Raw genomic sequence first — 18,072 nt, forward strand, 5'->3', positions numbered from 1 at the left:
TCTACATCTCAAACAGGATGTCATTTCCTCTTTTATTAACACACTGCAGGTTTTTTATTGTGGTCAGAATGGACAGCCCAAATGAAGGCTATAGCTAGCACCTTTCTAAGGTTAAACCAGTATCAACAAAGTGTTATAGGACCTCTCTTGAAAGGTATTATGCTATATTGCAAAATATACACAAATGTCCGCATGGGAGATTTCTTGTTCCTAATGACAGGCTGACAATATTGTTGCAGTCCAGGCATTGGATTTGTGGCAGTATGATATCACGACAGTGCTGATCTTTGCAGTCTAAGTTTCACACAATTATTTCCAGTTTTACAATGGATGTTGATGACAGTGCAGTATCAAAATTGTTTCTTTAAGTAGTAGTCCATGCCTACTTGATCTTAATGGCATAGGATTGCCTGCTTGCAGCTAATTAAAGATCAATCAAGCACTCCCTTGCAGTTTAACAAGATGAATTGTAGGACTTTCCAAACTCCTACCACAAGAACTCACTTTCTAACATTGGCCAACTTTACACCTTTAGCTTTTTCTTTACACTTCCTGAATGCAGTTTCAAGAAGAATTAGTACAACAGTTAATTCACACGAAATGCGACACATAGTTTTAACACTATAATATAAATTACATCAGGTGAAGGGGCTTTAAAGGGAACCCATTTCCTTACACTGATTGTCCTAGAGAGCCATTTCTTCTACGATTGGTCGTAATGCTGAAGTGCTAATTAGTATTCTGTTTTAATTTTAAAGACAAACATATTTTTCTGCTCTGACCGTGCTAGTGGAAGGTTTGTCTCAATGGTGTTTAATACCAGCTGCAAAGTGCTTTGGATTTTAAAGCAGTGAAATATCTTTTTGATCCCTTTGCGTTACGTCAACACAAATGAACCTAATTTCCAATTTGGTGCGCGTCAGTTGTTTTTCCAATCCTATGAAGATTTATTGAAACCAGTCAGAAGGCTATGTTAACAACAACAACTACTGGGGTAAAAATGTGATCAATGTCAGTGCAGGCACTGTGTGTAAGATCACCACAGCCTTAATAAGGCAAATATCATTTTATATCTCTACCATAGTTCTTCAGTCCAGTATCTGAGGCTGTATCAAGGCAAATTGACAATATATATTATCAAACTGATCCAAGCACTTTGACAGGCAGTCAGTCAGGTGATGTAGTGTGCATGTGTTCTGAATTGCTGGTCTATGGCGTGGTAGTATATAGATTCTCTACCCTTCCTCATCTGATGAGTTCCAATCCCATCAGGGGAAATGCCAAAGTCCAGAGGGGCACTCTGTCTGGATACAGACTGTTCAACTTGCCCCTTTTGGAGGTGAGTCATTTGACATCACTCACATGCATTCTTCAATGTTTGAAGAAGTACATGGAAGGAGAAGGAATTGGGGATGGTATTGGGAACTATAGAGACAGGAGAAGACTGGATTATCAGGACTTGTAGACATACTGAATATCCCACTTCTATTGCATGTTAATAACCGTCCCTACCCCCTACCGTCTTGAACTCATCTTCACTGTTAAAAAGAAGCTGCTTATATTAGCAGTTCTGTTTATTGGAAGGAGATGATGATTGAATTAATTCTGGAATGGTAGGTACAGCTAGTACCTATTACATAATAATTTACTGAGTGAACGATTTTTCTATTTCACAAGAGTGAACAGTCAACTGCAGGGCCAGTGAGAATAATGCTCACTTCACTCCAATAAAAAAGCCTCAGATTTTCAAAAGTCCTTTCTTCCATTCCAAATAATAATGGCATAAGAATTTTGTGGGGTTTCTTGGATCACTGCTTATTTACCTAGTTAAGACAGCTCCTTAGCTTATAATTGGCAAAGCATTTCCACTCAAAAGCAGCGTTTCTGTTAGCACTGTTTTCATATTGCATATGACAATTGCCAATTACATCACAACAAGCATAGGAAGCCACAAGTCACAGTCATCTTAATTACCAGGGTATTATTTATTATTGAGGGTTTGTGACTTTTTTTTCCTGAAAGGTGTGGGAATATTTTGAAATCATCACAGTATAGAGTCAAAAAATTGGTACTTATAAAGTCTGAGGAGGCCCAATAAAAATTGGGTCAGGAATGGATTGACAAACAGAAAATGCTGCAAGTTGCTCTCAACTTGAAAGAAAAAAAATGTTAATTTATGAAGGGGTGATGACTTCATCAGATCCTAATGATCAATTACACCATGACCCCTGAAAAATTTGCTTCTTTTTCTTTCAGATTCTAATCAGCCTGCTGCATTTTGTGATGAAAAATGTGTGGTTGATCTCTATTTTAGTATCATTTATTTTAGAGTTTGAGTCTGTGGTATGTGAGTCTCGGTCTGGCTATCCCAAAAGGTTTAAGGGTTAACCTATAGGTGATTCTAAAATGCCAATTCTAGAAAGTATTTTACAGACCAATTTTCTGGAGAGTCATGTGCTTTTGTTTACCTTGGCAGAGTTCATGAGTGAACAAAGAAAAGAGTGCAGTGCATTCGGTTTTCAGATGGAAGTATCTTTTGAGCTGAGAGGACAAAAACAAACCACTATAAAAAGCATTTAACTTTCAGTTTGGCAGTATTGTAGAAGTCTTGGCTAGAACTAGATGTGTAACACAGTTGCTGCTAAAGAAAGAAGATAGTTTATAACATGAGGAAATAGGTTACCTAAGTGTCAGGAGTTTTGTCTTCACAGATCATAGAATCCCGATGATTCTATGAAAACAAAACTCCTTACACTGAGGTAACCAATTGTAATGTTTTAATGCTACAGACTAGAAATGTCTAGTTACAACATTGAAGAAGTTATTTAAAGCCAAGAAAGTCTAAGCTCAAAACCAAAACTGGAAATTTCTGGAAGAACTCAGCAGGTCTGGCAACATCTGTGGACAGAGAGGAGAGTTAATGTTTTGGATCCAATGACCCTTCTTCAGAACTAAATTTTTCCAGCAATTTCTGTTTTTGTTTCAGCACCAACAGTTCCTTCTCTTTTGTTTTAGTGTAAATCTATGTTCTGTTGTATGAGGGATCCAGGTAGAGGCAATCAGATGTTCAAGATAGGGAATTGAAGCCACAATCAAATTAAGCCCTATGAATGTAAAAGATAAGGATATTCTCTGTCACGTGAGTACTGTAAAGTAATGCTTTCAGGATTAGTGGAATTGTATTGTTATTGTTTCAAACTCTTTAAGCTTGTGTTGTTTCTAATTATTATGACTGTATTCTATTTTATCTTAATTTATTTTGTATAATAAATTTCTTTCATTGTTAAACCTGAATCTGCAGAATTGTGCGTTTGATTTTCATTAAAACATATTAAGCCAAATTTGAGTTTGTGATCTGGATTGTTGGATAGTAACATCAGCTAGGAATACAACAATATTGCTGCATATTCGTGTTTCAAATTTCAGATTTAGTTTTTCAACTTTCTGTTACTCTCTGGTACAGACTTCCAGTTTAGAGTTTTCTGCTTTTATGCTCCCTGATATAATATGTATGTGATTATATGCCCCATAAAGTGAATTGACATAAAGTCACACTTTGGTAGAACAGGAATAGGTAAACCTCGAGTCACGGTTTTTGACAGTAGTGGGCTTGCAGGTATGGAATAAAGCAGCAAGTAAAAATGACAAATGTGTCGCCTAATAATTGCCAAGGTTACACACACTCAGCTACACCTTCTGTTCCTTAGTTATTATACTTGGATCATAAATGGATAAATAGGGAACTTTGATATTTGATTAGCATTTGTAACTATTGCAATGATTTACAGCTCACCATAGCCCTGTTCCTCATGAGTTCGCCTATTTATGTCAAAAGAGTTTGTGATCAACTTTGACATGTTTTAGAAATCTAACCACCTTCAGATCTTAATTCAGGGGACAATGATCTCCACCATGAGTAAGGAAGTCTATTGGTACCTCCGAGGCATCTGATGTAAAGGAGAACACAAAGAGAAGCTGGAACAACCCTAGCCATAGGTCCACGGGTGATATATTAGGGAACACTGTGGTTTTAAAGGATCTTCTGGCTGTCTTTCCATAATGCTTGTTTAAAATAGCAACTAAAGCAATCCAAAGACTTTGACTTTTCCAATCAACATGGCTTACTTTCTATAGTTTAACTTCTCTATGACTCATGGGTGGGACTTCTTCCCAATTATAGTTTCAAAAAATCTTTATAAACTGGATAGATGAAATAGATGTTTATGAAAAATTGTAATGCCTTATGAGTCATTTCAGCAAAACAGATGCAGCCTTAGCCTTCAGAGTTCTATTGTAATCCATTAGTATGTTTTAGTCTTATCTTCCACTTCCAATAGTAATATTTCCATTGTTTACAGGTGACAGAAAGTAACAGGTGTACTACGAGAAGATTCTCTTCAAAGTGTTGACCACATTATTTCATGTGGAATTGCTCTTTGTATCAGTCTTAGAAGCTTTTTATACATAGCCCGCATAAGCCACTAAAAGGGAGACTGTCTCTTTAACATCTGTGCAACAGTGAGGGAACAAACATGGCTGACCATTCCCTAAATGTGTGCAGAATTCTATACAATATTCAGCAATAGGGATTATAATTCTCTCCACCCATCACTTTTAAAAAAGGGAACATTTAATCCACAGAGCGAATCGCTCAACTACTGTTCAGTTAAGAGGTTAGAATTAGTCTGACAGAATGATGCCACAAACTGTCTTAGGTAAGAAAACAGTCTTCTTCAAAGTCAAGTCTTTTTTTTCCCTTTCTTTGTTTTCTTCAGAAGTTCCAGCTAACAAGCAGCCTCAGCTGAGCTGAGTAATGCACTGCATTAAAAAAAAATCCTGGGTTTTTACAAAACTCTCCAGGAAACAAAGTAACAACAAAAACATGTTCGACCTGATTCTGCTTTGCAAAGTCGAAAGCAGACAGAGGTACTGGGAGTGTATGGCTTGTATGATGCTCATTTTTCTTCTTTCTCCAATCTACATACACACTCGCCCGCACACATACACACTTGCACACGCACACACACGCCCACTCACACACTGAAATAAATTCCATGCTGTCTGACCCATGGTTGAAACCTGCTCTCATCAAGGTCCAGTTCCCATGCGTCCATTCCAGCTTCATTGATTCTTTGAGGCCCAGCGCTCACCTCTAAAACCTTGCTTCCCCATTGTTTGAGGCTCTCGTGTGCAAATTCAGCCTGGTCGACCCAGTGATGCCTTGAAGTCATGCATTGAAATTCCAGCCTACTTGATGCCCTAAGTGTTCCACTTTGGTAAATCCAGTATTACTGATCCCCAGAAAGGCTTAGTTCTTTTGCATCCAAAAACCATGCTGCTTAATTGTTATGTATCCAAAAAAAAACCATTTTGCAAACCACTTAAGAGATCACTGCTAATGATTCCAGGACTACATGTGAGCCTCAAAGTATTGATAACAAGTTTCCAGATCCTGTCCATCTTGCATCATTTGAAAAGTTCATTGGGTTAGTTAGTTTTTTTTAATAAATCAGAATGGTTTCTCAATCCCTGTTAGTGTGGTGCAAATCCAGACTTTACATTAATTCATACATTTTGTTTTTAACAGAGACTTGGCACTCCATCTGCATTAAGGATTCTGCCTATTGTAGGGTCGTACGTTCCTGCCAGATAGTAAAGGTCCTGGCTGTCTTGGTACTTCTTGGTTTTTATCATTTGTTCATAGTGCTCCAAACTGACCACCTGACACTTATGGGAGATAGTCTGTACATCGTTTTCATCTTCGTGACAAGATTGGTACAATGCTTTCTGAAACAGCAAGAGGAATACTCATTAAAACAAGAGCTGAGATTTACATTTCAATAAACTATTACTTTACTATTATTAAATAGTCAAATACAAGTCCCTATTAGGACAAGGCAATATCAACACAAAAGAAATTAAATTTAAAACCAGCATGTTAAGGCTCAAAGATAACCAACTATTGTGGCTTTAGTATTTAGTTACAGCTCCTAAGTCAATGGCACAAAGACAGAAGTGTATCACTCCTTATACAGTTACTTAACTTGAAAATCATAATATTACATTCAGGTGTTAGCATGTTGCCACTTGTACCCGCATTAGTATTGTGTGTAACACTGAGAAAGGAAATACACTAAGATGATGGATTTGAGTCTTTAATATTGGATCTTATAAACAAAATCAATTGTCACAATGACACTCACGGTGGCCTGTTGCTACAGTAATTGGTCTCACCTTGCCATCATTGCATTTTTTGCCCAATTTTGTTTCCTCGGGATGATAAAACCATTTCACTTTAACCACCATGTTGCTTCCCCAGGATTCCCACATGCTTTCAATCCGGCCAATGTACGGAAGATTTGGGCGTCCAACAGAGAGGAACACTGCGCAATCGCCGACACAAATTGTCTCCTTCCCTCTCACAATGGCTTTATAGTAAAGTTTCTTTGCTTTGCCTTTCATCCCTCGTCTCTGTGGAAAACAATCAGGCTTGGCTAAGAAATTTTAAAAACTGGAAATGCTGGAAATACTCAGCAAGTCAGGCAGCATCTGTAGAGTGAGTTAGGACAACTGCCTTGCTAATCTCACACACAAGTGCTGTAGCATCTGCAGTACATCCTTTCCTTTGTTCTTCATTTTCATCCCTTATGATAATTTGTAGTTTGACCACTGAGGGAAGAGTCAACTGCTTCAAACCATGATTATGTTTTCTGTCCTAGTGACATCACTTGGAAAGATAACAGGGTGAGTTGTAATTTGGGCTGCTGTTTTTCACCTTTTTATTGCTTTGGAAAAAAGCTTTCAATCAATTAATTTGTTTTCAAAGCTACCTTCATTCAGGCCTTCATTCTGTCTAGGCTTGACTATTTCAATGCATGAGGAGAAAGTTCGGTGGGGCAGGAGCAGGCTGAGACAATGGGTCAGCCGGGGCAGTCTGGTTTGTGGATTTTGGGCAGGAGGTAGAAATGGGCGGTGCGGGGTTGTGGGACTATGAGGTTGGAGGCGGTGGATGGGAGATCCCCTGAGGTGATGAGGTTATGGATGGTTTGGGAGATGATGGTTTGGTGGTGGGAGGTGGGGTCATGGTCAAGGGGGCAGTAGGAGGAGGTGTCCGCGAGCTGGCATTTGGCCTCAGCGGTATAAAGGTCGGTGCGCCAATGCGAGCTGGCGTTTGGCCTCAGCGGTCGCGAGCTGGCATTTGGCCTCAGCGGTTTCTGATGAAGGGCTTATGCCCGAAACGTCGAATTTCCTGTTCCTTGGATGCTGCCTGACTTGCTGCACTTTTCCAGCAACACGTTTTCAGCTATTTCAATGCATTCCTGGCTAATCTACTCTCCTTAAACTTGATGCTATCGAAAACACTGTTTGTATTTTAACACACACTAAGTCCCATTACCCTGTCGCCCATTGCTGTGTTTGTTGACCTACAGTGTTTTGGCCAGGCATTGTCTTCATTTTGAAATTCTCATCCCACTTCTTGGCTTTTTGTAAGTATATTAAGAGTAAGATGATTACCAGCAAAACAGCAGGATCTATTAAGAGACCGAAAGGGCAACCCGTGTATGGAGCCAGCGGATGTGGGTGAGGTCTTAAATGAAAATTTCTCAATTGTCTTCACAGAGAAGAAGTACATCATAGCCAGGGATGGTAAGTTTTAAAACTTGTTAGGAGCTGGTGTTAGGTCTTTTAGAGGGCATAAAGGTGCATAAATCCCCAGGTTCAGATGAGATATGTCCCAGGCTGCTATAGGAAGCAAGGAAAGAGATTGCTGTGGTCCTGACAAATGTATTCATTGACCACAGGTGAAGTGCCAGTGACTGAAGGATAGCTAATGTGTTTTTTTTTGTTCAAGAAAGATAGCAGGGATAAGCCAGTTTGTCTCATGTCAGAGACCGGGAAATAAATGAAAAATATTCTGAGAGACAGGATGAAATATATGGATTGATCAGGGATAGTCAGCATGGATTTGTTAGAGGGAGATTCTGGCTGACTACTTTAATTGAGCTTTTGAAAAGGTGATTATGTATTGATGAGGGGTAGTACAGTTGATATGGTTTAAATGAACATCAATAAGGTCCCACATGGGAGGCTGCTCCAAAAGGTAAGAGCTCATGGGATCCAAGGCAACTTAGCCAACTGGATTCAAAAATTGGCTTGAAAGTAGGAAGCAAAGTGCAATGGTGGAGGAGTATGTTTGTGATTGGAAGCCTGTGATCAGTCGAGTACCACAGGGATTGGTGCTGAGAGCCTTGTTGTTTGCTATGTATATTAACAACTTGGATCTGAATGTAGAAGGGATAACTGGTAAGTCTGAGGATAATATGAATATTGGTGATGCTGTTGATAGTGAAGAAGATGGTATTAGGCGTCAGTCTGATATCGATCAGCTGGTAAATTGGACAGAACAATGCCAGATGTAGTTTAATCCCGGTAAGTGTGGGGTGATGCATTTTGGGAGGTCTAATAAGAATATACACAATGTATGGTGAGTCCCTAGGGAGTACTGAGGAACAAAGGGACTGTGATGTTTAAGTCCATAGATTCCTGAAGGTATTGGCACAGGTAGGCAGGGTGGCGAAGAAGGCATGTGGACGTAGAATACAGGAGCAAGGAAATGTTGTTACAACTTTATAAGACATTATTTAGACTACAGGTGGAATTCTGTGTGCAGTGCTGGTCACCACACTATTAGAAGGGCACGTTTGCACTGGCGAGGGTGCACAGAATATTCACCAGGATGTTGCCTTGGATGCAAAGTCACAGTTATGATGAGAGACTGGATAGGTTGGGTTTATTTTCCCTGGAGCAAAAGAGTCTGAGTGCAAGTCTTATTGAGGCATACAAAGTGTTGAGAGGCATAGATAAGGTAAATCATGAGAATTTTGTCCCCACGGCAGATGTGACTAAGACCAGAGGCATAAGTTTAATAGTGGGCCTGAAATGGTGGGCCAAAGGGCCTGTTTCCATACTGTTTAATTGCATGACTCTCTGATTCTTGGACAGACTTCTTACCTCCCACCTCCTTAGTTTAAGAAGGCAGATCACCAACTTTCCCTGGAAGACAATTAGGGACAGGCAATAAAAGCTGGCACAGCCAACAACATGCACATCCCATGAACACACATAAACAAGGAAAACCTTTTTCTGTACAGTTCAGTATATTTAACATGTTTGACTATAGGTCCATCTCAAACCAATATTGTCAATCAATTGCCTGGCCAGTTGCTCTCCTGGATGAAGTGAACATGGAGATTGACTTGAAAGGGAAATTTCAGGTCCAGCTCCACATATCCACAGGGATCTCTTTACCTATCACTGTACTGGGAGTGGAGGGATTATCTGCAGCATTATAAGTCACTGATATCTACCTGAGTTGGCTTCCCAGACCACTTCCAGAGCTGTCGAGCTGGGAGAAAGGAGGAGATTTTCGGGCGATTTTCCACTGATGGTAATCTCTGTCTCTTTGATAACTCCTTGGCCTTTTGAAGTCGGAATTCTTCCTGTCTTTTTAATTTGATCTTATTCGCAGGCATCACAGACTTGACTGAGAAGGAGGGTGGCGACATTTTTGGCTCTGTTTGTCGTGGGTCTGAGGGGGTCAGCATTGCAGGCACAGGGTGTGTCATACAAGTCTGCAGCAAGACTGTAGAATCATCATCAGAGCTATAGGATGAATCGTCATTGTCTGATGAACACAAGCTGGAAGTGGAGGTAGAACCAGATGTTGAAGATGATGACGATGCAGAAGATGATGAAGAGACAGACAGCCTAGTCATAAATCTCGATGTAACACTCTGTTGCAAGTTTCTATTTTCTTCCTCATCATAAGAGTACGAACTATGGCTGTCAGTGTCACAATCCATGCCAAACTCTGACTGACCAGTATATTCATTCATTGCTAAGCTCATAGGAAGGTTCTGAAGTTGAGCATGCTTTCCTTTCAGAAGTTCAATCCTTCCGTTTCGCTCCTTGCTCAGCTGGGAGTAGCCAGTGGCAACTTTTCCTCCAAATTCCTTCTCGCTCATGAGCAAGGCTTTTCCATTTTTTGTTTTCGGAGATGTCACGCCTTCATGATCTAGTTTAACCAGATATTCTGCTCCTGTTTTTCTCTTACCACCTTTTGGAACTGATACATCCATTTTTTCCACTCTTCTGTACTTTAGGGCCTTAGGATTAGGTGCAAGACTTGAACTGCTTCCAAAGGAAGCAAAGGTGTTGGCAATGCTGCTGAAAGAGTCGACTTCAAAGCCGCCACTAAAAATTGGAGGAGGAAGGCCTTGCACTGGAAGGAACCGTTCTTTACCCCTCATTCTCTTTGTGCTGCCATTCAATTGAAACAGATTTTCTAAAGCAGTCGTACTCTTACTGGAATTCCTTTTCTTTGTCTGGATGATCCCTGGCCAATTTATCAGTACATCTGTCTTTTTACTGAGCATGTGCCCAGCTTTCAGCAACGTTGAAACTTCGGTATTCAAAACTCCTTTACCTTTTTGCAAAGGAAAACAGCAAACAATTATTCTTGTATAATTTCAATTGAGAATCAAATAATATTATTGCAAGGCAATCAATCATCCCTCTACACAAATGACAGTATTGGAAATCTCTAGATAGATAACTGCTTTGTAAAAAGTTACTATTGAATATTCATGTTCCTTATGCTAAAAAATTCCTGCAATTATTTATAGATCTGTTAAGCCCTGATAAATAGGCCTTGCATGTACAAGCTTCATTTCACTGAGTTGCTTTTATCACTTGTATAAAATATTGTGAGGCATTTAATATTATGAAATGCTAGTTTGAACACCTGTTAAGAGGATGGTAACTAGTTCACCAGTTTATTGGTCAGAAACAGACAATTGTCCCTTTAACACTTGATACAGTTTAGGGTAAAAGATTTCCAATGAGCAGTTGCTCATACAATACAGGTTCTAATGGCTGTAAGCAGCAAGTTATCAGTGAAGTCCAGATATCCTTACATCTACTGTTAAATCCATAACGAAGACAGTGATTGTTTACATATGTTGTAAATACATCTTTTAGAACACAAAAAACCCAAATACCTTTTACTTCTTTGCTGCTGAATGACTACAGTCTGAATCTCAGACCAAAGTACACAATTTTGGTTCCAACATGTGTGGAAAGCATAAACAGGATACTGGTATATTCCATTTTAAGGAATGGATATATTCCTGGAAACCATTCTTTAAATCAAAACAACTTATTTCAAAGCAAGATTTCCCATGTCAATATATATCAGGAGACACTTTACTAACTCAAGGGTTTTAGCCCCAAATGTAACACAGACATGAAATAAACAAATTACAGCATAATTAAATCTTCTACATTCACAGTGACATAATAAAGAACTGAAAATAACACACCTTGATTCCTGATTGTTCTAAATGAATACTATGAAATATATCCTTCAATATGTGTGTCCTATTTTTGTGAGATCAATATGTTTTTCACTCACTCATGCTGATTTGGTTCATACTGTCAAAAGATCCTAAATCATTCCTCCAGTTTGTATCAGCAACTTATAGCCCACATGATGACACAGAGGAGTTGACGAGCTCGTCAGACTATCACTACACTATTAATCCAGAGATCCAGTTAGTGTTCTGAGGACCTGGGTCCAAATCTGCCATGATAGATGGTGGGGATTCAATTCTATTCAAAAAAAGTCTGGAATTAAAAGTTTAATGATGAAATCATCATTGATTGTTGCAGGGGAAACCCATCTAGTTTACTAATGTCATTTAGGGAAGGAAACTGTCATCTTACATGGTCTGGACTATGTGACTCCAGACTCACAGCAATGGACTGACTCTTAACTGCCCCCTGGGCAATTAGGGATGGGCAATAAATGCTGTCCCTTGAATGAATAAATGACAAGTGCACAACTCAGCAGTTGTACAGGCTCTCCACAATGGAGTGTTTGAGATCTAAAAATATGCTGGAGAAATTAAACATAGGAGGTCGAATGGTTATAGAGTCATAGAGATGTACAGCATGGAAACAGACCCTTCGGTCTAACTTGTCCATGCCAACCAGATATCTCAACCCAATCTAATCCTACCTGGCAGAACCCGGCCCATATCCCTCCAAACCCTTCCTATTCATACACCCATCCAACTGCCTCTTAAATGTTGCAATTGTACCAGCCTCCACCACATCCTCTGGCAGCTCATTCCATACACGTACCACCCTCTGCGTGAAAACTTTGCCCTGTAGGTCTCTTTTACATCTTTCCCCTCTCACCTTAAACCTATGTCCTTTAGTTCTGAACTCCCCGACCCCAGGGAAAAGACTTTGCCTATTTACCCAATCCTTGCCCCTCATAATTCTGTAAACCTCTATAAGGTCACCCCTCGGCCTCCGACGCTCCAGGGAAAACAGCCCCAGCCTGTTCAGCCTCTCCCTATAGCTCAAATCCTCCAACCCTGGCAACATCCTTGTACATCTTTTCTGAACCCTTTCAAGTTTCACAACATCTTTCCGATAGGAAGGAGACCAGAATTGCAAGGAATATTCCAACAGTGGCCAGCCAATGTCCTGTACAGCCGCAACATGACCTCCCAACTCCTGTACTCAAGACTCTGACCAATAAAGGAAAGAATGCCTAACGCCTTCTTCACTATTCTATCTACCTTCGACTCCACTTTCAAGGCGCTATGAACCTGCACTCCAAGGTCTCTTTGTTCTATAAAATCAGGAGGGGCATAGATAAGGGTAATAACAGGACCTTCTCCCTAGAGTGAGGAAGTTCAAAACTAGGGGCATACTGTTAAGGTGAAAGGAGAAAATTTTACAGAAGACATGAGTGGCAATTTTGTATTACAGACAGTGGATCATGTGTGGAAGGAATTGCTAGAGGAAGTCATGGATGTAGGTACAGTTACAACACTTAAAAGACATTTGGAGAAGTACATGAATAGGGAAGGTGTGGAGGGATTAGGTAGGTGAGATTAGTTTAGTTTTGGAACATGGTTGGCATGGACTAGTTAGACCAAAGGGTCTGTTTCAGTGCTGTGTGACTCTATGACGTGGTGCCTCGATCTAACTTTCCTCCTGGTCTAGGACAAACAGTTGAGAAGAGAGGATCAATTGCAAGATTTGGGGGTGGATTTAAAATAGGGAGAGGTAAATCTAAGCTGATGGTTCCAGAGTTTGGAAACCAGGCCTTCCTAACCGGAAATGATACAAAAACTAACGCAACTGCTTCCCAACATCTTCAGAATGAAGTTGATATTAGTTCAAACAAACCAATTGGGAGTAAATATTTTAACTAATTAATAACAAAATTACTCTATTTGAGACATGTAAACTGTGACAGAGCAATGTTTGTTATGCAAAAGCCATAGTGAAGTGATGATTCTGTGACACTGTTTGGCACATGGACATGTGAGAAGTACAATGGGAACCTGATGAGAACCGATATTCTTTTCATGGTAAGCCACAATCCAGGAGTGAGAACTTGTCGAAATGTTTAAATATATAAATGTTTAAATATATAGTAAAACTACATGCGAACAATTACGGGGCTGAGTAAGAAGTTAGAGACAACTGGCACAATTCTTTTGAGGATTAACTTGGTGACTGAATAGTCAAAATTGCCAATGGTAATTACCAAAAACCTGGAGCTGACAAAGTTAGAAATTTCAACTGTTCTCCTGATTAGACAACACGGGCACTCTACTGATGTTGGTGGGGTCCTTCTTTAGCCCATGCTCGTCTAGCTCTTAGTGATGGTATTGGGACTTTAATTTGTGTGGCTGGTACGCGTGTCAGCAAGGTTGGGGAGTTTGGTGGGTGAGGGCAGTAGTGAGAAGAGGCTTTCTGCTGCTATATCCTGGATTGGGTTAGAAGGGGCCCAAAAATATTTTAAAATAATTTTAAATATTATTTCCTTGTTTTGCCTGGATGAATAGGATCACTTTTCCAGGAATCAAGTTTACCACCTAATGATTCTCCTCCTACAGATCATCCCCGCCCTGTTGTTGTGGCCCTGCACTGATCCCAATACTCGTCTCATGTTGCTAGGTGGATTAGTTGATGGGCTTACTCAACCTTTCTCTGTTCCCAGCACCTCCACCAGTCAATGGCAGGAGTTAAAACACTCCAAGCTTCATTTCCAAAACTATGGGTGAGTTTCTAATGGCACTCCTGCCAACAATTGGTTTAGAGTTAAAATCTGGACCTGGGCAGCCTACATCAGATCATAAGGAGTCATTCGTGCAAAGAAGTGTAGCATTGTGTGTCTTTCAATAACTGGCAGTACAGCCTGTGTCTGTTCTGGAAAGAAAGTGAAGAAACTGTTTTGTTTGTACTGCAAATAAACCCGATTTGTTAGCTTTAATTCTTTTTCTGTGCTCTGCTTGGCAAAGTGAGAGAAAAAAATTAATGGGGGCATATCCTGGAACAGGGTAGGACTTGCCTGCTTTGCATGAATCACAATGGGAGGGAAGTACTAAACAATTATCATGGGATCTTAACATTGTGTTACTATGCACATACTGAGCACAGCTGTGAGTTGCAACTGTCTGTTTTTGTGATGTCATTGTAAAAGCGTTGCTAGTCTATTGTCCAACATCACTTATTGAAGGCCATTGCGAGCCCACATCAATTGATGGACAACAGTGGGAACTATTCTTCATGTACAACAGCACCTTTGCCAATTGAATGCCACATTTAAAAGTATAAGATCGCTTTAACCATTCAATTAAATTTGCTTTCCTATGTGAAAACTGAAAGTGCATTTAATATTGCACCATTCTTTCATGGCTTTTTTTTTACAGGCACGACTGTTTTTGCCTGTTTGTTGCTCTCAGCTACTTTGGCGTGAAGAAGTGAGTGTAGGAGTGGCTATTCCCTTCTGTTGTACATTCAAGCCAACTTCCTCTTGCAACCTTGACTTAATTTACATTTATTGCAATTGCTTGACTGATGAAAAAGCCTTGCTGTATACACAGAGTCAAAGTGAAGCTTTGCAGAGCTGTCTGCATAAACTGAACACTATCTGCTATTCTGGCCAATGCAATGAAGTGAATCATGCACACTGCCAGAAGAAGATTTGTTACTTCCTTCCCCACAATGATTTTGTCAGGTCTGTTGTCCGATTTGATCCCACTCCAATGTAGAAACCCCAGCACATTACCAGCTCTTTGTTTACATTCTAGTTCCGTTGTAATCTGACTTGTGCTGGCACTGTAATAACTTTACAAAATTCATCCAATAGCCAAACTCATGTGTTGCTCAATGCATAGAAGTCGCAACTTTTTTCTTCTGAACTACTTTGAACTTAATAATTTATCTATGTTTGATTTTCTGATACGGTGATTCTGTGATAATAAGTAAGTAATACATATTATAATATTATCACCTTAACTGGTAGCAGAACTTAAATGTTAACAGGAGGGTGTGATTGTGCTTCAAAATGTATCCAAGCTTTTGAACAAACGTAGGTAACTATGAGAAGGATTTGGTTACATTTTAGCTACTATCAAATTTTCTCTTCCAGAGGATTGGGTGGCGCAATAGATTAAATACAGGTGTTTTACCTTAGGCAGCTGAGTTCAAATCCGGGCTAGAAGGATGAGATGAAAATCTCCTCTGTTGTAAGAGTTTTACACAAAATGCTTGGATAGTTTCAGTCTAGTTTCTAAAGGTGAATGGCCTGCAGCACACCCCTGTTCGTAATTTGGCAAACCCATACAGATGTAGTGAAACAAAATCTTCTGCTAAGATAGCGGGCTCTTTATTCTGCATCTGAGCAGGCAACGTTTGTCTTAGAGTTGCTTCATCTGACTCTTTATGCCATAAATGAGAAAGTACTTTATGGTAATATTTCTCACTTGCATTAGTGCAGAAAATTGCATATACACATGTGTAAGAGTTGATCTTGTGTAAAATACCCCGATTATATTTTTGGCCTAACACCCTATAATTTTCCAATGCATAGTGCGAGTCACTGTTAGTCTTTTATGGATCAAAATCTGAAAAGTTCAGAAGCAAAGTATAATTCTGAAGACATTAATGTTTTGATTTCATTGTTAAATGTATAAATAAATGAAGATGGATGCTGGTAAGTAAATGCTCAAAATGTTTCTATATTTATATTTTGTTTTATTTAGCCAAGTTATTAAAGTGATCCGTTTATGAGTAAAAATTATTATGAATTATTTTGTATTACTACTTTTTACTGTTTTCAAAATAACAACTTTTATTATGTCAAAGTCAAAAATATGTGAGCCCCTTGAAAACTTTTCAACAATTTGGAAGAAGGGCCATATCAGACTCAAAACAGTCACTCTCCAGATACTGCCAGACCTGCTGCATTTCTCTAGCATTCTCTGTTTTTATTTCAGATCTCCACTATCTACAATATTGTGCTTTTATTATTTTCTTTATTACTTTTGCCTAAAAAGACTGGTCTCATAAATTCAACTTATACATGAGCATATATGATATTTGAACTTTGGCTTTCAGTTTCCTTTCAACATCAATAATACCAACTGATCCTTTGTTGCATAGGACCCATATCTACTAGATGTTCGATACAGAGAACCTCTTGCCGTGAGTACTGATGCAATTTCCTTGATGAAAGTAAATTCATTGATCTGTTCTCAATGAGCTTCAGAGTTTGTCCACAAATTTCATACTTTGTAAAACAATTTTCAAAACCCCACTGCAGCAAATCAAGGTCAGAATGTTTTGTTAAGAAGAGATTCTTTCTGTTTGTGGCAATTAATGAAGAAATTGTGCTGACGATCCAGGTTGCTCACAACCCACAGTATCGATAAATTACACAAATATGGAAAATGGAAAGAACTCACCTCTCTTGAAAATATTGTGGTAATGTTGCAGCATTAAATTATCAATGTGTCTGCTGACTCCCTGGATCTGACAATAGTGCTGATTGTACATACTCATTGCCAATTGTTTCTAACTGCACATATCTACACATATGTGCAATATTAAACTGATTTTAAAAATTAAAATAAAATTGCTACTTTGTCCAACACTATTTTTCTTACCTGATGTACTCTTTTCTTTCATTATTAGGTATTTGTCATTCTTTGTTTAAATATCTCTACAGGAAGTACTGCTGTTACTCTGCTTGATCCTGGGTGTCAGCAAACATAACTTTAATTTGCAGTGTTACAATTAGATTCATGCTGAGTAAAGATAAACCCACCAGCTTTCCCTTTTACTGACGTCTTCTTGCCAGAGCTTTTGCTTAATTCTGAAGAATTTTTCCCATTCAATGTGTGGTTCTGGCTGCTTTCTGCAATTTCTCGCTTCTCACTGGGCAACTTCCTAACCCGGAGTCTCCCATTAGATACCAGCAGTGCAGGGGAAGGCTCTGTACCTGTACATGGAAGATAAACATCAACAAGTTGTTTTTTGACACGTTGCTTTTAATACTTCAAGTCTTCTGCCTAACCGTGGAAACTTGAATTCAAGATCATTGGAGTTTACTGTAGTGTTCTTCTTCAATCTAAACATCAATCTCTGTACAAGTTCTGTCTTATGCATAAATCTGATGTATTTGTTTATATAAGCCCAGTATTTTTTTTTGGAAATTCAGTACCTTAATCAAATTACTACCTAAACAACCTTAGAAATCCAGTACTTAAAAAAGTCTAAGCATCCCAATTTATTCTAGTACCCACACTAACCTGGAATACTATGTCAAATGTCCAGACTGACAACATTTCAGACCTATATCCACAAACGGAGCTATTCAGATTCAAAAGCTGATCCACGCTGCCAATGGGAAGGGATCACAATGGAAATTGGCCTCAGGCTTCCTTGGAGTCTCGGGGAAAATCAGCCATGTTTCTTGGTCCAAATCACCATCTATTGTATCCCACTTGATAATCTAACCATAAGGACAGCACTAGGCTTTGTAATGATGGATATCAAGCTGATATGCATGGCTTAGACTGCTACTTGGTCACCAACTACATGGATGCCCAGGACCCGTGAAACCTTAGTCCAACAAGGAACTAATGCGTTGAGGGAGGATGGGAGTTGGGGTAGACAAAACTCAAAAAGAAATTCACTTCC

The 18,072-nt window shown here is 39.3% G+C and overlaps 1 protein-coding gene across 6 annotated transcripts in view; it reads right to left on the bottom strand.

Moving 5' to 3' along the window:
- Positions 1–2,594: 2,594 nt before the first annotated feature.
- bahcc1b (BAH domain and coiled-coil containing 1b) overlaps positions 2,595–18,072 on the bottom strand; it is a 242,676-nt gene continuing 227,198 nt past the window's right edge. For all 6 annotated transcript variants that reach the window (XM_060844917.1, XM_060844921.1, XM_060844920.1 and 3 more), the window contains 4 exons: positions 17,198–17,371; positions 9,369–10,486; positions 6,235–6,471; positions 2,595–5,787 (listed from right to left, as the gene is read on the bottom strand). In XM_060844917.1, the coding sequence (XP_060700900.1) occupies positions 5,581–5,787; positions 6,235–6,471; positions 9,369–10,486; positions 17,198–17,371 (1,736 nt within the window). In that variant the 3' untranslated portion in view covers positions 2,595–5,580. The remainder of the gene's footprint in view (positions 5,788–6,234; positions 6,472–9,368; positions 10,487–17,197; positions 17,372–18,072) is intronic.

The sequence above is a fragment of the Hemiscyllium ocellatum genome, chromosome 25, assembly GCF_020745735.1.
Source record: "Hemiscyllium ocellatum isolate sHemOce1 chromosome 25, sHemOce1.pat.X.cur, whole genome shotgun sequence".
Taxonomy (NCBI): Eukaryota; Metazoa; Chordata; class Chondrichthyes; order Orectolobiformes; family Hemiscylliidae; genus Hemiscyllium; species Hemiscyllium ocellatum.